Source organism: Peromyscus californicus, unplaced genomic scaffold, assembly GCF_007827085.1.
Source record: "Peromyscus californicus insignis strain IS unplaced genomic scaffold, ASM782708v3 Scaffold_12__1_contigs__length_115047231, whole genome shotgun sequence".
Classification (NCBI taxonomy): Eukaryota; Metazoa; Chordata; class Mammalia; order Rodentia; family Cricetidae; genus Peromyscus; species Peromyscus californicus.
In genome coordinates this window covers 87,005,743-87,030,463 of record NW_026294413.1, presented here as the reverse complement: position 1 = coordinate 87,030,463, position 24,721 = coordinate 87,005,743, and the positions used below count along the sequence as shown (strand labels likewise).

Below are 24,721 nucleotides of genomic sequence, written 5' to 3'. Positions count from 1 at the left end.
CCGCATCACTCAGACAGGGAAACGGAGCAGCTTAAAAGACTTTTTGTCATTGTGAGACTCTAAGATAAGAACCTCTATTTTTTTTTTTTTTTTTTTTTTTGGTTTTTCGAGACAGGGTTTCTCTGTGTAGCTTTGCGCCTCTCCTGGAACTCACTTGGTAGCCCAGACTGGCCTCGAACTCACAGAGATCCGCCTGGCTCTGCCTCCCGAGTGCTGGGATTAAAGGCGTGCGCCACCACCACCCGGCCAAGAACCTCTATTTTTAAATATGTCCATAAGGATGTTGGGAGATGGCTTGGTGGGTAAGAGCACTTGCTACCCAAGCATGAGGACCTAAATTCCAATCCCTGGAACCTACATAAAAAGCTGGGTGTGACCCAACTCATGCACAAGCCCGTGGAGCAAAGATAGGAGGGTCTCTGAGGCTTGTTGGCAGACAGCCTAGCTCCAAGTTCAGTGAGAGGCCTATCTCCAGAGAATAAGGCAGAAAGTGACAGGACCCAATGCCCTCCTTTGCCCTCCACGGGCCTATGCACCTACATACACATGTACCTACAGCACATACATGCATGCATACACACACACACACACACACACACACACACACACACACACACACCACTTATACACACAAAAACATACAACTTTTAATCAAAATCAAAACACTTTCATGCTATAAGAACAACATCAAGGAAGTGCAAAGATAACAGGAAAGGAGAAACCATTTGTAAATCATATTTTTGATAATGGACTAGTACCCAGAACATATAAAGAACCCCAGAGCTCAAAATAAAAAATGAATCAAGGGATTGGAGTCTAGCTCAATGGTTGAGCACTTTGCCTAGTATGTGTGAGACAGTGAGTTCCATTTCTAGCCCCCAAAATGAGTAAGCGGCAAAGAAGGACAATATCTGAATATATATGTCTCTAAACACACGAACAAACAACTAAGCGTATGAAGAGATGCTCAGTATCACTAGTCATCCGGGGAATGGAATTCAAAGCTCAATTGGATATCACGCCACACTCACAGGATGGCTGTAATCTAAAAGAGAAAGGAGCAAGTGTTAGCACAGAAGTGGGGAAATTGGGCCCTTCACACACTGCTGATGAGAAGGCAAAACAGGACCAAGCGCTTTGCACGACAGTTCATCAGCACGTCCAACAGTAACAAACGACTCTGCGTCAGCCAGTGATTCCACTAGGAGGAAACACCAAGGAAACTGAAGCGGTGCAGTCCACAAAAACTTGTACATGAAGGGTCCCATCGGAATTGCCGATAAAGGACAAAAGCAGAAACAGCTAAGCATGGTGGTACAGCCTATTTACCCAACTATGCAAGAGGCTGAGGCAGAAGAAATCACTTAAGCCCAGGAGTTCAAGACCAGCTTCGGCCACATTGTGAAACCCCTTCTTGAAAACAGAATGCTTTCCAGGCAGTGGGACCGGGTCCTGTGCTCATTGCATGAGTTGGCTGTTTGAAACCTGGGGCCTATGCAGGGTTGCTTGGCTCGGCCTGGGAGGAGGGGACTGGACCTACCTGGACTGAGTCTCTACCAGGTTGATCTCAGTCCGCGGGGGAGGCTTTGCCCTGGAGGAGGTGGGAATGGGGGGTGGGGTGGGGGGAAGGGAAGGGGGGCCAGAGGGGAGAGAACAGGGGAATCCGTGGCTGATATGTAGAACTGAATTGTACTGCAAAATAAAAATTAAAAAAAAAAAAGAAAAAAAAAGAATATTGAGAAATCATTTTAAAGAGAGTGATTCAACCCTACCTACTCTGTCTTAAGCATAAATCTTGCAAAAAAAAAAAAGAAAAAGAAAATAGAATGCTAGTAACTCTAATGTCTATTGTTTAATGAAAGGATAAGTAAAACATGGGGTACCCATACAATGGGAGGTTATTTGGCCATCAAAATGAAGTGCCAATACTTGCTATAACACAGACGAACCCTGAACAGTAGGCTATGCAAGATGAAGAGGCCACCTATTATATGAGTCCAAGTATATGAAATACTAAGAACTGATAAACCTACAGGGTCAGAAAAAAGAGTAGATGATATGTAGAGATGGGACAAGGGGTGTTGGGCAGACTGTAACGGTGATGGCTAATCGCCTTTCATTTAGGGTGGTGGAAATATTTTAAGGTTGATTTTGATGATGGTACTCAATTCTGTGAATATAATAAAAATAATTGGATTGTACAATTAAAACTTGTGAATTACAGCTGGGCGGTGGTGGCGCACGCCTTTAATCCCAGCACTCGGGAGGCAGAGGCAGGTGGATCTCTGTGAGTTCGAGGCCAGCCTGGTCTACAAAGTGAGTTCCAGGAAAGACGCAAAACTACACAGAGAAACCCTGTCTCGAAAAATCAAAAAAAAAAAAAAAAAAAAAAAAAAAAAAAAAAAAAAAAACCTTGTGAATTACATTGTATATGAATATCTTACTTGGTGAGGCGCTTTTTTTAAGAAGCAGGGGTGGGGGCTGGAGAGATAGCTCAGCAGTTAAAGAGCACTGGCTGCTCTTCTAAAGGACCCAGGTTCAATTCCCAGCACCCCTAAGGCAGCTCACAACTGTCTATAACTCCTGTTCCAGGGGATCTGACACCCTCCCACAGACATACATGTAGGCAAAACACCAACGCACATAAAATACAAATAAATAAATAATTTTAAAAAGATGACTTCAGCCGGGCGGTGGCGGTGCACGCCTTTAATCCCAGCACTCGGGAGGCAGAGCCAGGTGGATCTCTGTGAGTTCGAGGCCAGCCTGGGCTACCAAGTGAGTTCCAGGAAAGGCACAAAGCTACACAAAGAAACCCTGTCTCGAAAAATCAAAAAAAAAAAAAAAAAAGATGACTTCAATTTAAAAAAAAAGGAGAGAGAGAAAAATCTAAAGAAAGGGAAAGCTTGAATGTGCCCTCTTCCCACACAATTAATCCTGTTCTCTTCCTCCCCAGGTCCTGGTGTGAGGTGCTGGTGGCCAGTCCTGCTCATCTGAGCTTGCCTATGGGACAATGACTTAGGTCAGATATTCCCTTATAAGTGAGGGAGGGAGCAAGACGGCTGTGTAGCTGGGTCTGTTTAAGGGGCCCCTGGCAGTGGAATCAGGATCTATCCCTGGTGCATGAGCTGACTTTCTGGAGCCCATTACCTATGGTGGGATGCCTTGTACAGCCTTGATGCAGCGGGGAGGGGCTTGGACCTGCCTCTGCTGAATGTGCCAGGCTCTGCTGACTCTCCATAGGAGGCCTTACCTTTTCAGAGGAGGGATGGGGGGGAGGCTGGGAGGGAGCGGGAGGAGGGTTAAGAGGGGATCTGTAAAATAAATAAATTTATAATTAAAAAAAAATAAGTGAAGGAGGGGCCTTTGAAAGGCAGTCTGTACTCTGTCACTCAGCAAGAGTGAAATACTCTGTTACAGGTAATACAAAATTGTCTTAACTTTTCTGGTATCAAAAATGTACTTTTCAGGCCGGGCGGTGGTGGCGCACGCCTTTAATCCCAGCACTCGGGAGGCAGAGGCAGGCGGATCTCTGTGAGTTCGAGGCCAGCCTGGTCTACAGCGCGAGATCCAGGAAAGGCGCAAAGCTACACAGAGAAACCCTGTCTCGAAAAAACCAAAAAAAAAAAAAAAAAATGTACTTTTCTTTAAAGGGGGGTGTGTGTAGGAGAGATCCACCCAGAAATGTCCAGTCTCCAAGTCAAGCCCAGGGAGCCCTTCCGGCGACCTCAGCAACAGCACTACTGCCAGCAACAGCCGGAGTCAGTATGAGCGCCTCCACTCTGCAGAACTCCAGAGCTGAGTCCCCGAACTCACATTTCTCTGTGGGTGACATGAAGGAGGACCTTGCCAGGGAATAAAACAGCTCATGGAGCATTTTCCTAAAGACAAAAGCCTGGGTTCGAGAAATCCAGGCACGGGAGAAAGTTGGAGCAGATGAGACCGCAGATTTAGAGACGTGTGACAGTAAAACAGTGGGGCTGTTTTGTTTAATAAACACACCAGAGTCGTGTAAATAAGTGTTCCCTTCCAAGTGGCGAGCCTAGGAAGCCAAGCACGCAATTCTGATGCTATGGCCATTCCTCAGAACATGTTCAAGATGCCAGCAAAGACCTTCAGAGCCACTGACACATTCCATTTAAGAGCATCAAAAGCAGGAAGACTCGCTTCTTTGAAGACAGATGTTACTTTCTTGCAAACATCCAAGTGTTTCTCCCTGAGCTGGCTGGAGAGTAAGGTTGGTGTTAACCCGGACTGTGCATCTCTCCGGACTGTGCATCTCTAGTCCGAAACCAGGCAAAGTGAAACACAGTAACGGGAATGACTGCAACCCTGAAGACACGTGTCCAGCGTCACTGGTGCAGTCCCTACAGTGACTGTTCTGAGTACCGTTGGGTGTTTTCATTAGGCAATCCTAGTCTCTCTCCAAGGGCCTGGGGGTTGGGAAGAGCTCTTACCATTCCCAGCACTGTTCCCAGTTGGAAAGAAAGACCCCTATGAGGAAAATAATCAGGGGCTGAAAGATGGCTCAGTGGGCAAGGGTCCTTGTCCCCAAGCCAGATGGCCTGAGTTTGATACCCAAAACACACACATACACACACACACACACACACACACACACACACACACATATACACGCACGCACACACACACGCACGCACACTTAAAGAAAAATAATCAGGGGCTGGAGATGTATCTCAGTTGGTGGAGTGCTCGCCTAGCACCCCAAATGCCTAGGTCTGCTCCTCAGCACTGCCTAAGCCCAGCATGGTGGCTCACAGCTAGAATCTCAGCACTGAGAAAGTACAAGAAGATCAAAAGTTCAAGGTCATCCTCAGCTAGGTAGCAAGTTAGATGCCAGTCTGGGCTATACAAGATTTGGAGGGAGAGAGGGAAGAGAGAGGTGTCAATGCAAGCCAAGTGTGGTAACACACATCTACAATCCTGACACTTGGAAGGCTGAAGTAGGAGGATCTGAGTTTAAGGCCAGCGTGGACTACACAGTTATCAAAGAATGGGTTGGGGGTCCAGGAGGTGGGGGAGCTGTGAAAAAACAAAATAGTCAAAGCAATTAAAGGGACCACAGGGTTACCTCTTGCTGACATGAAGCTTCATTAATGGCCAGTCATTTACTAAGCACTAAGTCAGAGGCTACAGAAGAGCTATGATAAAGGGAAGATTATGTCCCTGCCCACAAGTTCAGTCTTGGTAGATTTAGGAAAGCAGCCTCACAGCCAATACAAACAGACCTGTAGCTTGGCTTCCCCTTGGGGAACTAGTCCACTCAGTGCTCTAGAAAACACCCCCAGCTCAGCACCCCAAGGGCACAACCACTACCCACAGAAAGAGTGGAGACCCACTTGGAGTTACCTCCAGCCTCAGATGGCAACCCAGCCTCAGGCAGTGACCAAATGCATCAGTTTGGTTTTTCATCACAGACAAAGACAAATCGAGGAACACCTGAAGATGTGATATTAACTATGCTCTGTTCACACTCAAAGCCTGGAAATGTCACTGGCTTGCCTGGAGGCCTGGCCAGTAAGCCTGTCCATTACTAGGCAAAACCGTTTGTAGTTTGCATTTCAGAAGCACAGTGAATTCCACAAATCTCAAGGAGCCCAAGGAACAGCCCAGGTTTCAAAGACCAGATGGCTTTGAAATCCTGAAGTCGCAACTCCTGGGCGGGTGTGTAGAAGAGGGGCGTGCAGCTCCAGGTCTAAGCTGCTAGTCAGTCCCTCCCTAAGCTCCCTCCCATCTCTGCCTGCATCCTCAACTTTCCCCCAGAACCTTAGCCATGACCACCCTAGCCAGTAAGACTCTTCCATGTGGGACCCAGACCAGTAACAGCATTCTGGAGACCCATGAGTGCAATTGGAGCACAGGACCCTGTGTAGCAGCGATTCTGCTGTAGCATTCTTCAATGAATAGTAATGAGGATAGCGCCTTTCATAAATGCCCTGCCCTAGACATCATAAAAGACTTTCCCATATATCTGACTGGAGTCTGCACTCTGTATAACCACTGAGGAAAGTGGGGTAGGGAATGTCACATCAAAGTGAAGTTACAGAGCAGAGACACAAAGCCAAGTGGCAGGACCCCACCTTCTAGGCCATTCCTCACACTCACTTCTGGACACAGCAGACCACTGGCTCTCTCTGCGGCTGGATTCTCTCAGCAGTGATTCAGGTAACTCCTCAGAGCTCCATCTGCCTCAAGATGGAGACACTAGACACTACACTGTTGATATTGAAGACAAGAAAAGTGCACACAGGACCAGGTCTAGTCCCTAGGAACAGTGCAAGTCTCAGCACACGGGCCCTCGCAGTTCACAAGCACATCGGTGGAACACAAATTCCAACCCCCAGCATACCCATGCTTGTTTCTCTGCTCTCAGTCACTTGGATTCCTGCTCTGAGATGCTGACCTCAGTTTCTCAAAAGAGCAGCCAGTAGGCAGAGCCAGCACATTCCCTGGCCTGACACTTTCTGGGGTTGATAGACCCTGAGTGAGAGGCAGGAACAAGCCCCTTGAAGGAGGAAAGGGAACAGACATGCTCCTCACACCATGTGGAACAGGGGAGAGACCAAGCACCACCCTCACAGGAGATCACAGGGATTTAACCAATGGCTGATTCGTTAAAACCCTAGCGCACTTCCAAGGGGAAGTAGGAAGAGATGCCTGCTCCGAAGTGCTTGGCCACTGTCAAACCCTTTGAAGCTCACTGAAGAGGGAAAAGCCCTCCACAGCTATACTTGGCCCATCAACTAATATCTTGGTAAACTAGGGCTTACCTGGGTGTAATTTTACTGACTTCTTCCTGACTCCAGGCCAAGTGAAACAAAGGACCAATTCACCCTCTCAACTCAGCGAAGGCCATTTGCTCAGCCACAGAGTTAACCAACAGCAAAAGTGAGATCCAAATCCACACCTGCGTTCTCTCAAAGTCCCTACTGTCCCAGGAAGGGAGGGAATTAGCTCAGGGCAGACTTTGAAGGCCTGGGAAAGGGAGGCTCGATGTGCAAGAAACTTAATGGGACAGACAGCATTCACCATTTCAAATGAAAGCGCCTTTAATTCTCTCAATGGCAAAGTGTCTCTATTATCATCTCTATGTCACAGGTGAGGTCAGGGACCATGGGGAAGACTAGACACCTGAGCTCTCAGAAGCCCCGCCTCTGGCAAGACACATCATCCATGTATAAGCCTGGCCTGAATGACATGCAGTGGGAAAACGCCATGATGCCAGGAAAACAACAAGGCAGAAAGGGCAGGTAATGTCTCTGCCTCATCTATAGAATGTGAGAAGTCCTGACAAGACCCCATGAAAGTGAAACCAGGCACAATGATGCAAGCCCCATGGTGGCTGACACACACATTAGCCATTAGCATCATTATTTCAGCTCCAGGAATCTCAGAACAACTCAGCTGAGCTCCCCTGACATCTGCTTTGCACTTTGCCACTGCTCTCCTTCCATGTCTGAGCAATGTGTCAATCAAAAGTTCACAAGGGGCCCCCACCTGGGCTAAACATAGGACAAGAGACCACTGATCCCACAGAGTCCAACTCAACTGACGGAGTAATACATAAAGACTTCATGGGCAAGGTTCGAGTGTCCAATTGCTACAGACACAGAGGATTCAATCTTCCCAGCTACAGTTAAATGAGATCTTGACTACTGAAAGAGCAGCTGTGGTCCAGCCTCTGCCCACCTAGGACCAGCAGGCCGAATGCCCAATTCAATTCTTCACCAGGTGTAACCCGTATCCTCTCTAACAAGCTGACTTAAGCTACCCAGTGAGACAGATGGACTGGACCAGCCTGGTGGAAGCTGCATCTGCAGGATGGCCTTGGAAAGCAGACCCCACTATGGCAAAGGGTCCCAGAAACTTCCAGTGTGGCTGCAAGGACCCTGCTGCCCCTTCACTGGGAGCCCTGAAAAGAAGACAGCCAGTCTTCCTGAGCCTCAGTCTCTTTATCTATAAACCTGGCTCACAACAGTTGTTTTTCCTGGAACCAGACCTGGGATAACCTTCTAGCAGGAAAGAGAAGGCAGCTTGCTCCTGTCAGAGCTGTGAAAGGCAAAGCTGGAGACTGAACCCAGGCATGACTCTGGCACCCACCACACCTCTTTGAGGCCAGCTCCGGCCATCCTCCCAACACTCAGCAAAACTCAACTGAAATTACACAAGTCAACACTTTTCCAAAGGGTTAAGAATGAAATAAAATCTGCTTGATGCCCAAAGTTCAACCCTTCTAACTATTCTCACTTTAACTTGCTGATTAGGAGGGTCCTCTGAGGGCTACCAGGCTATGGAAACCTTCGCTGGGATTCCCTCCACCTCAAGCACAGTTCCTGCGCCAAGCCTGGCAATGCCCTCTGGAAGGGAATGAGGTGGGTTGTGAAGCTGATCGGGAATGTGCAGCCTAGCCAGGGAGACCCACAGCCATCCTCTGCAGTCCTGCATCCTTAGCTCCCTGGTCCTGGCCTCACCTTCTCTGCTCAGTGTGCAGGTACCATCAACCTGCAAGCCTCACCTCAGGGCCTGGACTGAAGTCAGAAGCCCCAGCGTAAATCTGGGCCCAGCCCATCACCAGAGTGATCTCCTGCAATCACCTGAAGCCCTCACACCTTGTTTCCTCACCTGTAAAATGAAGGTCTTAACAGTGGCTCACTGGCAGATGTGTGGTCAGGACAACAAAGAACCAAAGATTGTATATGGAGAGGATGCCCACACAGCTCAGTCAATGCTAGCCTGGTGACCAAGACCATTGCTACTGCACCTCTAGTTATGGTCAAGAAAACAGAGAGCTACAGAAACAAGACTGCAAAGACCTACTGCATCTAGAAACAAGTTCTGCTGATTCTCTCCAGTACTGAAACAGCCACAGGCCGGTGCCTGACCACTTTTTATCAAACTCTTCAGGCAGTCTCTAGCCAAATGATTCTGACAGTTTGGTACGCAGGACAGTAATGGTGTTTTAGGAAACCAGACGGGAGAGAAAGGAGTGAGCAAAATGACTGTCTGGCAGACACAGAGAGAAAAAAAAATGAAGTTATTAAAAGTTGACTCAATCCCCAGCTTACTTTAAAGAGACAAGCTTTTGTCACCATCGCCCCTGGAATTCTCAAACCCTGGCCCTCAACATGTTCCTGGAGTGAGTACAGAGAACAGACTACCTAGCCCAAGATTCAGCTTGATTCCCTTCACTGGGTGACAATGGTCAAGTCACACCACTGAGTCTGAAACAGGAGTGACACGATTCATCTAGAGGAAAGTCTCTGAGGTCCTTATGGAATCTGTGGTTCATTCTTGAGGCAAATCAACCCCAGGGCATCCTGCCTGCTATTGCCCCAGCTGGCTGTAATGCAGCCTACCGGCTTAATTTATTGAGCCAACCCATCACTCCAAAGCTTTCCATGCCCTCAACAGTATCGTATCACCCTGTTAGCCTTCCAGAAAAAAAGATTTAAGAGTCATATCTCTCTTATCAAATTCTCGCCAGATCTCTACATTCTAATTTGTAATTTTAAATGTCTTTACTTCACTCCCACCTGGTTAAAAACTCTGAACAAGCCATAGGTAGATTCACCATTAATTTATATTTCAACAGTTCAGAGGCTGTGTAAACACAGAATGGTTCCCTTGTACATCATCATAAAAGAAGGAAGAAGGGCTTGCTCCTGATAGAAAAAGGCAGCATCTTGCCATTTACCCACTTAAGATGTTTTTGTACAATTTAAAAGCAGCCTTTTCAACACAAACAGTGCTTCATTATGTCTCATTGTTATCTATTGACTGAAGAACATGCAAGAATGTCAGCTCCTAACAACACTGGCCACTTTCTAAGATTAAAATAATAAAACCATTAGTTGGCTGCTTTCTGAAGTGTGAGTGGGGTTTGCTAGCTATGTCCTTCCTGACTGTGTGCTGTTACTGATCATCCCAGGCCAGAATGTAAACGCTCCTTTAAAATAAAAGTTTACCTCTATGTATCCATTAAGTCATGCTACTCTTAAAAAAAAAAAATAATAATAATAATAATAAAACCACATCTCTTGGGAAATGTTTTTTGGAGGATGCGGGGCGGAGACTCTTCACATGAATCCATACTACCCCTTGTTTTCTGGCTTGCAGCAGGTTCGCACAATGAGCAAATGCACTTAATGGACGAGATTTTACACATAATAAATGCTCAGAAACATGAATGACTAAGTGATAGCTGTGCTAAACTATTCATTTTAATGGTCCCAGTTTCCATCCTCTTTTATGTAATCAAAGGATTACTTTAGAATATGGAAACACTTTCATTCATACGACAGTCAAACATTGTGCCCTAACTCTTTAGACAGGGGGACTGCAGAGCCCGTCCATCTGTGTGCACAGCACTTGTGACTCTGAGGAAAGCACCGCACAGACACGGCTCACTGTGCCCAGTCCCGCACTGTACACTGTACAAGGACCCCTGCTGTAGACTCCTCTTTGAGCTCTGTGAACGTGTGGGGCTGCTTCCCTTTGTGGAGGGGATAAAAGCTGTGCCGGTCTGAGAGGGCTCTCTTTTGCTGTCACTGCTGGAAACGCTCACGGTCAGCAGAGGGCCCAGGTGCTAGTAACCCATGCACCCGAAGCACCGGGCAGCTTCACTTTCCCACCACATCCACTTTGGGTCCGTAAGATGGTTCAGTGGGTAAAGGCACTGACCATGCAAGCCTGACGACCTGAATTCACACAGAACCCATTTTAAAAGGTAGAAAGAAGAACATCAACTCCACAAAATGGTCCTCTCACCTCCACATACAAGCACTGTGGTGTGCGCACATCATGTGCATGTATGCACACACACACACACACACACACACACACACACACACACACACACTAATAAGTGTAAAATTCCATTTTATTTTATTTTCCAATTTTTTTTATATTTATGTATTGTTTTGTCTGCATGTGTGCTGTGCACACATTTGTGCCTGGTAACCATGGAAGCCAGAAGAAAGTGTTGAATCCCCTGGGACTGGAGTTCAGACAATTATGAGTGGCCATGTAGGTGCTGGGAATCGAACTCAGGTCCCCTGGAAGAGCAGCCAGCACTCTTTAACCACTGAGTTATCTCTCCAGCCCCTTAAAATTCCATTTCTAATATTCCCCAGTGCCTTCTGGAGTAGAAGGGTCATTAAACCCTACATTAATTCCATAAAACAGAATGTGTTTACTATGTATAAAAAAAATTAAGTTGCTAATATAGAAGGAGCAGGAAAAAAAACAAAAATTATCATGTCATTTTTTTTTCTTCCCCAGCTAAGAGGGACTGGAATACAGCATCTATCTCAAACTAAAGTGTAGCAAACACATGCAAACTAAGACCCAGTTTTGGGGCCAGCAAGGTAGTTCCATGGGTAAAGGCGCTTGCTGCCCGAGTCTGGTGACTTGGAGTCAACCCCCCAGAACCCACATGAAGGTGGGGGAAAATAAGTGACTCCACAGAGCTGTCCTCTGACTCCACACACGGCATGGCACACACACCTACACATGGCATGGACACACACACTGATCTCAAAAACTCCATTTTTTTTATTACTTATTTCTTAATACCCACAAAGAACACAGCATCCGGAAGTACTACAGCACACGAGCTCACGGCACCCAAAGCTTCTGAAGACTCAATTCTAGTCAATGGCTTTATCTAAGTCAATGGTTCAAAAGAGAGTCTAGTATCTAGAGGTTTGGGTCACAGACCTTCTTCCAGATGCTCCAGGATGCCTCCAACCCAAAGAGGCCATACCCGGCCCCAGGGGTCTTTTCTCTAGCCTGGGATGCAGAGCAAACAGTCACTCACCACAGTGAAGGGACTGCTGGCATCGAAGAGGGGTGCTCCGGGAATAAGACGACGGAGAAGAGCATATTGAAGCCACACGCTCATATACCTGCAAGTCACATGCCCTGAAATTCAGGGCACGGAATTCCGAGGACTAAGCCAGAGAGGTGTCTGCCGGTACGCACAAAGAGGCTCACAGGAGGATGTTCGACAGGGTGCCGCTTAAAATAGCAAACCCTTGGAATTAATGTTAAATGCTCATCAGAAAGGAAACAATTAACTAAACTGAGGTCCGTTCACGCATGGAATATTCACAACAGCTAATATGCTGCCAGATCTCTGCATACAGATGTGGCTAGATCCATAGGGCACGTAGCATAATACACGCACCGTGTTCCTATTTCTGTGAAATTTAAAATACACACCAAACTGTGTGTGTGTGTTTCAAAAGCCACAGATTATACAATATATAATATATACATTATACATAATATATATTTTATATGTATTATATAATATATAGTCCGAAGGCTTGCACTAGAGTAATTATAGCAATTACAAAAAGCTATGTGGATAAAAGGAGACATTACTTTGAATTATTTTAATTATTTAAAAGAATGTATTCTTGTATCATTTGTATAAATTTTAAATGATATATAGTATGAATTCAAAATATTAGAAACTAATATGGCTACTCTCTAATCTCATATTATAGGTTTTCTCTGATGAAAAGGCAGCAACATGGCAAACCATACCCAAAAGGGCTGTAAGATGGGGATATGGGGCCAACATAATTGGAACTGTAGGTTTCAGTAAATATTCATATTCTCTCAGTCTCTGTCTCTCTCTGCCTGTGTGTGTGTGTGTGTGTGTGTGTGTGTGTGTGTGTGTGTGTGTATGCATATGTGTACAAGTGTGAGTGGAGGCCAGAGGTCAACATTGGATATTGTCCTCGACTGCACTCACTTTTGTTCTTGAGACAGGGTCTCTTATTGAAGATGGAACTTGCTAGTTTGGCTGGCCAGCAAACCCCAGGGACCCTCCTATCTCTGCTTCCCTAGTACTGGAATCACAGATGCACACCAGCACACTCAGATTGTTTTTTTAATGCAGGTGAAGACCAAACTCAGATTATCATGGTTGCTTGGCAGGACTTTACAGACCGAGCCACTTTACATGCCCTTCCTCCTTGACTTCCTTTCTTATAAGTGTCCTCACAGCCTGTAAATATGCTGTGAGGTCTTTGTGCTAGACAGCCCCACAGCACTGAGACAGAGTGGGCTCTCTAGATCTGACTGTCCATGGCGAGAGGAAAGAGAAGCCTGAACCTCTCACTCAGTCCGGTGTATCCCCACACCCCTCCTTCCAAGCTCGATTCCCACAGGGCCCACTGCCCAACAGACCACATCACTCTCACACTGTACAAGCCTTCCCTCCCTTTAGTCAGCCCCACACACAATTCCCTCTAGCCTGACCTTTCTGTTCGCTCATTCAGCAATTTCAACAGATGTTCTGGACTTCTAAAATTACCACTCACCTAGCAGGGAAGAAGAAGAAACACAGAAGGGGTCTGGGGAGATGGCTCAGTTGCCACACAAGCATAAGGACCTGAGTTTGAATCTCTAGCACCCATGTAAAAGCCAGACACGATAGCACACGTCTGTAATCCCAGTGCAGGGGAGGTGGAGACAGGCAGATTCCCTACGGTCCACTGGCTGCTCAGCCAGGCCAGATCAGTGAGCTGGGTTCAGTGAAAGACCCTGTCACAAAAAAAAATATGGTTCTCCAACAATTGAGAAGATACCCGACAGAGACCTGTACCTACATACATGCACACAGCACATGCACATTCACACACACACACACACACACACACACACACACACACACATACACACACACTCACAAACACAAATTAGCAGGAATTATTTTGTTGTCCGGGCACTTGTGAGGTTGAGAGGGGAGAATTTTAAGTTTAAAGCCAGCCTAAACTACATAACATGCCTGTCTCCAAAAAACAAAAGGAAAACAACTACTGTGAGGGTCTGAAAAAAGCTTTATTTTCTTCCAGTCTGAGCAGTGTCTGGGAGCTTTCTCCATCCTTGTGAAATGAATAAGGCTTCACCCTTCAAGGCCTCTATCAAATAACACCTCCCCCAGGCAACTGCTTCACACACACACACACACACACACACACACACACACACACACACACTCAGACTTGCACACACTCACACACAAACACACTCACATACGTACATACACACAGCAGGATAGTTGTGAGACTGACTGATTTCCTCAAGCAGTTCCTCTTTAATCCCCATCTTTAGCTGTTCTCACAATTTATTTCCCAGCTTTATTTGCCCAACAAAACATCCTTACTGCCCGTGAGAATCTCAGCCTGGAGAAAAAAAAAAAAAAAAAAAACACCTGAATGGGAAAGGCAACACACCCTCCGCCATTTTCCTGACTCCACCACATGAACAGAGCAGGGCTTGAAGGGCACCTTGCAACTTCTAATGGGCTTCTAAAGGCCCTCCTGGGTGGCCTTCGAGCCCCTCCTGGTCCAGGGACACTGTACCAACAGCTCTGCCCACAGTGCACACACCCAGTCAGCAGCAAGACTGGCAGAGTCTCCATTACCTGTGCCACTCTTCAGGACCCCTCTCTGATGAGGAGCTGCTGGAGTCTACTCAGGGGCTCTCCCTCAATCACCAGGATTTAACAAGACACATGTGTCCTCACCACTGGGCAAGCTGTTCCCTCTACATCAGGTACTTGTCACATTTTGAAAAAAAAAAAAAATTAAAAATTAAACCAATGCTGGGTGAGGTGGGCCTGCCCACCAACCTACTCCAAGGGTCTCTGCCTTCTCCCGGTCATTTTCAATATATTGATCCTGAGCAGAGATTAAGAAAGGAATGCACATCCTGCACAGCTCCTTCTCTACCCCACCCTCCCACCCTACCCCACCCGACCCAGCCCAGGAGAACGATGAGGCAGCGTGTGAGGACGGTCTACAGGAATCCGTAAGACTCAGGCCTCAGATGCCCCCCCAGGGGGTAGAATGATGGAACCCTTCGGCCAGCTCTAACTGCCCCCTTTTCCAGCTCCATCCAAGGCAGTTTTCACTCCCTGAACTTTTCAGCTCAGCCAAGTTACTGAACAGCAACTGGGTGTGGCTCTGTGGTAGAGCACTCATCTTGCCATGCTCGAGACTCTGCGTTCAATCCCCGAGCACCACAAAGCAGAAACAACTACAGCCACACAGATCACACTCTGTCTTTGAGCTAAGCCCACGGAGCACAACCCAAAGGGTTCTGGCCGACACTCTAATACACCCAAACGTCCTCACTTGGAGGCAGTCTTAGGAGATCTCCTGTCTGATGCAACAGTGAGAGTTGCTTCTTAAAAAACAAAGACGCCAAATGAATGGAGACACTGCTAGACCTTTTCTTAAGGAGCTCTAACAGTGGGGCTCTGGCTCTTTAAGGCTGGATGCTATTTCTGCAAAACCACCAGTGCTCAGCGGAAGTCAGGTCTGCTCAACAGAAGATCAAGCTGGACAAGATCAAGGAGACACTGGGAGAGGTGAGGTGCTTCACACCCTGTTGATGGGACCAGTTTCAGGTGATGTCTTTTAAGTCCATCTACTGGTCATTTTGTGGCCATCCCTCCACCAAAGCTCACATCAAAAGTGACAACCACCCCCCCGCAAAAGAAATCATTCACATGTAGCCTGTGTACACTACTGAACACAGAAGCCAGCTCTGGGCGGGATTCAGAAAGTACCCCGGAGCACTGCCTTGCACCCTTCTCCCCTGGTTCAAATGTGAAAAGTTTAATTTGCCATGAAACAAAGACACAGTCCTGAAATCGCAGGTGAACTCTGACAGGTGTTCCCTGTAATCTCATTAATACTGGACAAGAAGTCAGCACCACATTAATCATTAGCCAATTGTTGAAAATTAACTAATGGTCTATAAGGACAGTCGTGGAGTCCTTACTCATTGATTTACTCTTTCGACATGCGTTTCCTGATGCGCCTACTATGTGCCAGGAGCAGACCTACCTCCGCAAAGCTACATCCCTGAGCCAGACTCCATTTCCAGCCTCTATGGACTCCTGTTACAGCTTCCTTCAAACTCTATTAACTAGTCAACCAAACGGCAGGCTGCATACCCCCAAAGCCGTGTGCAGAACCCCTGCACGCAAAGTGCTTCCCATCACAGCTACTGAACAGAGTAGACGGTGGGCAACAGCTATAAATAGGAAAGTGTACCATGCTGGGCAGAGTCCAGGGAGGAAGCAAGTACATAATGGGCAGAGAGGGCAGGAGGCAGAGAGTGTGCAGGGGTCAGGGAAGGCCAAGCAGAGGAGGAAGCCCTTGAGTTGTCCTGGAAGAACAGCTACAAGTTAGGCATGCTGCACTACATAAGAAGTTCAACCCGAGTGGAAACAACAGAGCAAAGATCTACGTGGGTATTAGCTCTGCATTCACCGAGCCCACAGCCAGGTTCTGTGACTTCTGGTGCTGTATTATACCTCACTCTACAAAACACACACACACACACACACACACACACACACGGGGGGGGGGGGGGGGGATCACAGTGCCTCATCCCACAGCATCCCTGGCCACTGGGGGGGGGGGGGGGGGGAGCGATCACAGTGCCTCATCCCACAGCATCCCTGGCCATTGTGGTATACCCAGTCCCAATGACAAGTATCTGCACCCCAGAACAGCTTCTCGGAGGGGTCCCTACCACTATCTGCTACTTGGAGCCGTGGAATCGGAGCCGCAAATGTGTAAGAGCCCTGTCTCTGATTTCATCTCGGAGAGCTCCTAAAAGAGTCCTCCGAGAGGCCTGTCACCCAAGAAAATGCTCAATGTGACTCAGAGAAAGGACAGGGCACTCCAGAGAGGCACTGTTCCTGAGACACCCACTCACTTGGCAGTCCCAAACGTTCACTTACTGAACATCTACTACGTACCACCGTGCCAGGCATGGGTCAGGGAGCTGCAAGTGGATCACTAAAGACAAATCGCTAAGTACCACGAGAGAAAGGCTCAGCTAAGATTGTTCAAGTCTTCAGATCTGGGTCAGCAAAGATGTCGTACAGGAACCTGTGCTTGAGATTATTAAGCAGCTACATGGAGTCATCTCAGGGGAGGAACACAGTACAAGAAAAAGACAGGAAGTGGACAAGCAGAAGAGAGGTGCCCTTGGGGGTTTGGGGTGAGCAAACGGAGGAGGTACAGCTGAGGAGCAGAGAATGGACCAACAAAGGCTAGGTGGCCCCAAGCCACGGTGTTTGGCCTCTCCTCAATGGGCAATGGGAGCCACAGAAGCGTCGGGGTCACTCCAGAAAACCATCTGATAGTTTGGGGGATGAAGAGGAAGAGGATGATGGCAGGAATTTTACAAAGGTAAAACACCAACACCATAAAAATACAAACATGTGAGCAAAATGAAGACGAAGAGATGGGCAAACTTGTTCGGCTTAAAAACTTATTTCATGAGACCTGGTCTGAGAGAGGCCCTCTGCTAAGCAGAAAGGCACGGAAGCTGAGTCATGGAGAAGCCAGGCCCTCCCAAGGTGCCAGGCCAGACAGCATGGGTGCTCTGCATGGGTAGGTGGGGGTCCCCCTTTCAGACGACTGGAGTATGGCAGAGAGGTGAGAGGCAGCCTGTGGGGGAAGAGGGCCGGGGACAGTCACACAGACTCATGTCCACTGTTCAACCACATCAGTTTGCCTGTGGGAAACTGAAATCTGGAGCATGAATGAAGTAAAGTGTGTCCACTCTGGGGAAACGGACCTTTCGATCATCCCCACTCCGACACCTGACACAGAAGAGCTTCTCTCTTTGGTGCCAGCAGGAAGAGAAAGGAAATGATACACACTTTCTGTGGAAGGGAGGAAGTACTGCTACCAGGAGGGGTATTACGTGGGAACCCAGTGAGCCGCTCGGTTTCCATGGCTTCAGCCTCCACTCAGCAAGTCCACCAATGAAAGCTGCATAGAGACTTGCTGTTCATGCTTAAAAAAAAATAACAAGAGTAACACTCTAACCCTGGGAAAACTTGTTGCCACTAAGGTAGTCTCCAAGTCCCCAACGCTGGGTGTGTTTACACACAACACAGGCCCAACACAGACTGGACCCCAGGGGGATGGTCACATTTCTTAACTCACGAAAGTATTCATTTCCTTCACGTGAAACAGGCAGACACATCAGCCATCGGCCAGCCCTGTCTCTCAGTCTAAGGACTTGTCACACATAGTCTCACCAAAGGCAAAGAAAACGGCCAGAGCCCCGCTCCATCAGCTTTGCAACCCACGTCGGCCTCTGCCCTTTGCGTTGTCACTCACATTAAATGAAAGGTATTTACTACCGATGAAAAAGAAGCTTTGCTCAGCTGCCTCTAAACCCATCCCAAAAATAGAGCAATCGCTTCGGTCCAAATTGGGTCAAATGTATAAAAAAATAAAAAAAATTTAAAAAACCTGACTCCCTGGTGGGAGGACAGACAGGGGACCTTGCTCAGAGTCAGGGGGAAATCCACCAAGATCCTCCCTTCCCACAGCGGGAAAGGCAATGTTTCAAGTCAGACACAGTGTATAAACGCCTCTGACCACGTGACGTCCAAGTGGAAGCGAGACAGGGACTTTAATGCCCGGAGTCTGGGGATGCTCAGTGAAGAAATCAAAGGAATGTTTATCTATTGGTTTTTTAGAAAGGCTGGCCAGCTAATACACGACCCACCTCCAGTCAGAACAAGTTCAGTACTTCAGAACTACCCAGAAAGCACCCACTAGGAAGGGCTATAGGGGAAGAGGGGAGATTTAGCTATTTCCCTCATATTGCATTTGCTCACTTCTTAGCTGAGACGTCCAAATGGTCTGGCACTTCTCTTAGTGTCCTGAATTTCCTCAGGAGGAAGCAAATCTGAATATTAATTGGCTTACGCATTCAGCTACATTAATTATTCCACTGATCTAAATTAATCTGCCATTCTGAAAGGTATTTATTTTCTAAGTTTGTTTAATCATTTCTCTTGAGCTACAGAAGGCAACAAACTGGGTCACCATTCACGTCGTTAAATTTGGTAACAAGGCTGACACCATCTGTGGCCTAGACTACGATGACCCATCCCCATGGATGGAGGCTTTCCGCCACTTCCACTTTCCCTTTTCAAAATGATAATCTGAAGTCTACAACTGAACCAAAGGCCATTTAAAACGTCCAAAGTCTCACAGGTAATCTCTTACAGAAGAGGGAGGGAGGGAGTTAGGTGTGTGTGTGTGTGTGTGTGTGTGTGTGTGTGTGTGTGTGTGTGTGTGTGTGTGTGTGTGTGTGTGTTCATTCTTATTAGGCCATAGTTTTCAGGAGAAACAGCCAAAATTTTTAATTCTTTAGAAAGCAAACTGCCAAAACCCAAAATACAAACAGACACCATGTTACACCTGAAATATACACCGCATTTAAAATGTCATAAGAAATCCTGAACATAAACCAGGAAAGCCAAATTCATAAAAACATAGCTTCCCCTCAGGCTGCCAGCCAAGCTCTGCCTGACCAGGAAAAGCCTAGTGCATACAGCATTCTTTGCCCGGTTAAAATGCTTCCCCACCACAATCCAAAGCAAATGGAACCAACTAAAAGAGGAGCTGAGCTTCCTGCTACCCAGAATTCCCTCCTTCGTCTACCATTCCACATGGCTTCTGATTGTGAAGAATTAGCCCTTGGGAAAAAAAAAACTGAAATGGCTTCTGCATTAGAGAAGAAAGACAACAGAATGTCGCAGGTTTTTAAATAATCCTAGTGATCTTAGCCAGTCTCCTTAACTGCCAGGTGGGTGAATGGTAATGTAGAAAGGTCTGGGATGTGTCCCTGCATGCGCCCAGTGGGCAGCTGAGTAGAACAAGATCCAAATTTCAACCCAATGTACTTCAGTGCCTTTCTTTTTAAAAACTCTATCAACTTTTCCCAAAAGGAAGTTCCGTGAAATACTAGTTCCATGATATCAAAGTCTTCTGCCAAAAAAAAAAAAGCTCAAAGAATGCATAACCAATTACTTTCAGTGACTAGCTGAGTTAAACAAAGTGAAATCTGCTTTTTAACTGCACAACTTCCCAGAGATTTTTTTTCTCAACTCATGTACACAATAAATTTTTAAGAGGGCAATAAAGTATATGGAAACATCCTGGAGCATTTAACCACGATTCGTTCTAAAATCTACTTGGAGTATTTTTGTAGGCCATGGGGTATAAACTCCACTTTCATACTGATTCAGTTCCCAAATTGTATTCTATATAATTAGGTTTATTGTATTCTACATCTATAAAAATTAATAGTTTACATGCAAAATCCATGATAATTCTTATCTACCAGGAAAATTAACCACAGTATCCACTACTCAAAAACAACACTAGAATTCTTAAAAGCTAATATTATGTACCAAAAGCCTGTGCAGAGAGAAAAGTTATTTTAAAACCCTTCTACGAATTTCTTCCATAAAAGTTCCATCTCTATTTATATAAGACTCATGACTTTGAACACTTTCATTCAGCATAAACCTAAGAATTCAGGTCAAACCTAAAAACCAGTAACAACAACACAGCCCCACTGTTACAAAGCTTTGGAAAACACAGCGTACATAACTGTAAACTATACCATGCACAAAGCTGGCTGCCAGCTTAGGTACGAGGCAGGGGGTAACTGTATACCATCGCAAGAAGGAATTCTAAGTCACTTACCAAGTTATGATTTGTTGAATTAGAATCATCTTCAGGGAATGGGATGTAAATAGCTAAGGCCACACAATTGGCAAAAATAGCCAATAATATAAATATGTCAAATGGTCTGAAAGTTTTTGTTAAGGAATATAGGCATTATGCAAACATCGGACATCCCTCTTATCACATTCCCAATCATTCACACTTGAATTGCTTTTAAAATGAAAACCACCCACCCATCACCCACCACCCATCCCTTTACCCACAGACACGTCGTTCTGTGACTACTGAGTTTTCAGCAGAAATGACTTTCTCTGTCCCTCACAGTAGGTTGTCCTATCCTGTGACTTCCCCTCAGCCTTTTCGTCTACTGCAAGGATCATGTCACACTGGTTCTTTTGGTGCACATTGTGTATTAAAACCTGGAAGTAAAGAGCCATTAGTTGGGTCACTGGGTAAAGCGGGTCTCTGCTTTCTGTGCTTTGGAAAGTGGCAAGGATCTTACTAAATCACCTGTCACAGACACACAAAGGTAAGCATTATGACATTGACCTCTCCCACAGATCCTTGCCACTGGGTTAGCGCCAATTTCTCAGAGGCTGTTCCTGGCTGCATCAGTCTAAACTCCTGATGGGGACTGGTCCAGGCAAAGCCACTGGGACTATCTCCATCCTCTCTGTGAGCCTGGGTGACACGTCCCAGCCCCTCAGATGCTGTGATAATCAGGCTGCCAGCTCTCTCCTCTGCCTTCTCTACCAGAGTAATCAATAACTGTAACTGTTTCAGATTAGAGCTAGGCTCTGCTCACTTCATAATGTGCTGTTTCTGTGTTCAATTTATAAACAAATTAAATTTAAAAGCCACCAGAAATCAGCACCAGACACTTTCAAAGTAGGCTCTAACGATTTAAAATCTCGGAGGGCTGTCTGGAAGAGTCACTCTGAGATGAGCCTTTAACAGACACTTGCTTAAACATTCTGTTAGTAGGAGACATTGTCAACACTGGCAACCCAAATCTTGACATCTGGCCAATAGCTGTTTCCTGGCCCTTTTCAAACAGCAGGTTTGTTGAGCACGGACCTAACATGCAAATTCCTGGGCTTCAGTTTCAACAGTGCTCATGTATAATAACCGTTTCCCCTCAAGAGGCAAGGCAGCAGTCTTACTAAATCCCTCCAGGTGCTAAAGATTCAGGGATAGGAACAGTCTCCTGACGATGGCCTTCTGGGAACCCCCAAAGTGACGCAAGAAACAAATGCCCCTTGCCTGTCTGGAGACAGATAGCTTCGGGGTCTATAAGCCTCACCCCTTTGAAGAGCTCGGATAACTCACTGGAGTAAGGACAGGAATAGCATTATCCTCTTACTAACTTTGATGGGTTTATTTTTAAGCCAGTTAGCTTTAATCATATTGATTTCTCAACTCCGTTATAAAATCTTTTACCCAGGGATCTGACTTTAGGAAGACTTCAGAATTCTCTTTTCATTTTTTTTTCTCTCTTTGCAGGTCCCCTCTGACACTTTAAGTCAACAGCCCTGAAGTCATTCCCTATAAAGACACGCTTAGTACTTCCCCTCCCCCACATCGCCTTGCTTCCTCTCCTATTTCTCGATACATACCTAAAATGATAAACCCACAAATCTGAGAACTGCCAACACTGCTCGGGAAGGTAAATGTAAGCCTCTGGGGTGGCTCTTTCTTGGCAGTGTTGGAGTTTCAGTCAACAGTAGAGGACATCTTCCCACTACAAGAAACAGGTGGGGCTGAGCGGACAGCTTCTGATAAGGGGAACATCTCGCCCCCCTCCACCCTCCACCCTCTTGCCAGCCTAGAACAACAAACTGTCTTTTCCCAGGGCTCACTGGGCCTGACTGAGCTGCTGCAGAAAGCCGTCTATAAGCTGTTCCCTAAAATGGAAGGGGTCAGTTACTATCCACCTGTTATAGAAATTGTCCCGTTGTACACAGACATCCTGAACTGGCAATCGTGTCTCCTAAGCCCTGTACACACACTTGCATCAGCAACTCAAGAAAGAGCTAGTGGAGAGACCCAGGAATTCATTCTGACATGTAAACTGCTGTGTACAAAGTCCTGTGCACAATGGGAAACAGACCTCCCTCCACGGGCAAGGAATGACTCTGCTCAGAGGTCTTCAGACGCCTCATAACAACCTCAGAAGGAGGATGTGTTTCGGGCGAGTTCATGCCTCCTCTCAATTCCAGGGAGACCACCTAAGCACATCCCTAACTTTGCAGCCCCCTCTTGGCCTATCTGAGTGTTCTGTCCTCAGACTAGAGAATTTAAAGAGAAAATGCACACCCACAGCCCCAAGTATGTGAGAGACGCCATAACTCATTCTAGAGGAGAGACATCTGTGCTAAAAGAAAAAGCACGTGAAAACCTTCATATTCTGCCCTGGCATTCAGCTGCTCTCTCCAAAACCTTTCTAGACAGTTGCTTCATTTTAACTCCTGTCCATGAGCAGACAAAATAAACTAGCTAAGACAGAGATCATGCAGACAGCTGCCTCAGTGGGACCTAGATTTTTAGAGGTCTTCAGCAATCTTACAACATGGCCTCTCCCTCCCCTGAGCCTACAGAGGAAAGCTCCACGCACACACCTCTGCCTGCTGCCAGGAAATACTCAGAGGGCCTATCGGCCCCAAACACCCTTCTGGGAAAAGGGAATGCTTTATTTTACCCAGCCCAAAAAAGCATTATGATTAATTAGAAAGCATGTGCTCAAGAGAAGGCTTCAGCCAACCTTTCTAAGGTGGGGGGGCCTGGCCCCCAGATCTGGAGAAGGGAATAAGCAGGTAGAAGCAATGTTGTTTTCTAAGATCTGGGGCATGGTAATGAAAGTTCAGTTTTCAAAATACAGAGACCCCCAGAAATGTGACTTCAGTCCAGTCTAAAGATATAGTTGGATACACACACACACACACACACACACACACACACACACACACACACACACACACACACACGTGCAGCATGCACCGGTTCCTCCCTGAGAGCTGACTGTCACTCCCAGTGCTGGAAGGAAGCAACGCTCACCAGGCTCCCCTGCATAGCTGCTGAGCACTCATGGCTGTACGGCTTTTTTTTTTTTTCCTTTGAGTTTATCAAAAGGAAATTCCAGGAAGTCATGGCATTGATCAGCCAATGATAATAAGTAGTAATAATATCAAAAGTAATCCCTCCCTAGGAAGCAAATGTTCATGTTTATAGCTACCTGCACCAATTAGAATCACCAAATAGCGGAGCCAGAAGCAACCATAGCATTCACCGTAGCTGCAAAGGCAAATTCTAGTCGTCGGAACCAGAAGATTCCACTAAAGGTCACTTCCAGTACAGACTGAAAATAGTCCCAATCTTTTTTTTTTTTTTTTTTTGAATCAGCATTCCTCATACAAGCTAAATGAATATAACTGCCCCCACAAAACATAACAGTTTTAAAACAACTATCTGGTATCCTAAAACCAAAGGTCACTTTCATATTTTAACTCCCTACCACTTTGAAGTTGCAGTCTTCACTCCCTTCCCCCAGCACCACACACACACACACACACACACACACACACACACACACACACACACACACACAGATGTCAAGGCTAAATATACCCATGGAGCCACCCTCCACAAGCTAAGATAGGAAGCTGTAGCCCGTGAGACCCCTTGCCTACAGCTTCTATTGCTCACATTCCAGAATGCTAAAGAAGCTGTGCTAAGTGTCAGTGCAGACAGCAAATCCTTTTGAAGCACAGATGGTAAGTGAGAAGACTTCCCACAGGAAAAAAAAAGGATACTTCCATTCCACTATACTAATGCAGGCTCTTCGGATGGGGTTATTGAGCGATAAACAGAAGAGGGCACGGGCAGGCCGGCTGTTGGACGAGTTACCCTGTTTTTTGCTCTTGGCGTATTGCTGACGTTTTCTTTGGGAGATTGATCCTACAGGTGGAGGTGCGGAAGTGCTCATGGTCTGGGCGGCCTTGGCCTGTCTAGCAGCATCGATTGCAGCTTGCCAAGACAGGACCGTTTGCTTGGAGCTGTTCGGCTGAGAAGTTGGTCCTTCACCAGAAATAGGGAGTCTGGTGCCTCTTGCATAGTTTGCCTCTGAGGAGAAGATGAAAAGAGATTTTTAAAAATGAAAATAA

The 24,721-nt window shown here is 46.5% G+C and overlaps 1 protein-coding gene across 12 annotated transcripts in view; it reads right to left on the bottom strand.

Annotated features, from left to right (window-relative positions):
* Cacna1d (calcium voltage-gated channel subunit alpha1 D) overlaps positions 1–24,721 on the bottom strand; it is a 301,997-nt gene that overhangs the window by 275,003 nt on the left and 2,273 nt on the right. For all 12 annotated transcript variants that reach the window (XM_052733756.1, XM_052733760.1, XM_052733764.1 and 9 more), the window contains exons 2-3: positions 24,371–24,680; positions 20,580–20,685 (exon numbers count right to left, since the gene is read on the bottom strand). In XM_052733756.1, coding sequence (XP_052589716.1) covers positions 20,580–20,685; positions 24,371–24,680 — 416 coding nt within the window. The remainder of the gene's footprint in view (positions 1–20,579; positions 20,686–24,370; positions 24,681–24,721) is intronic.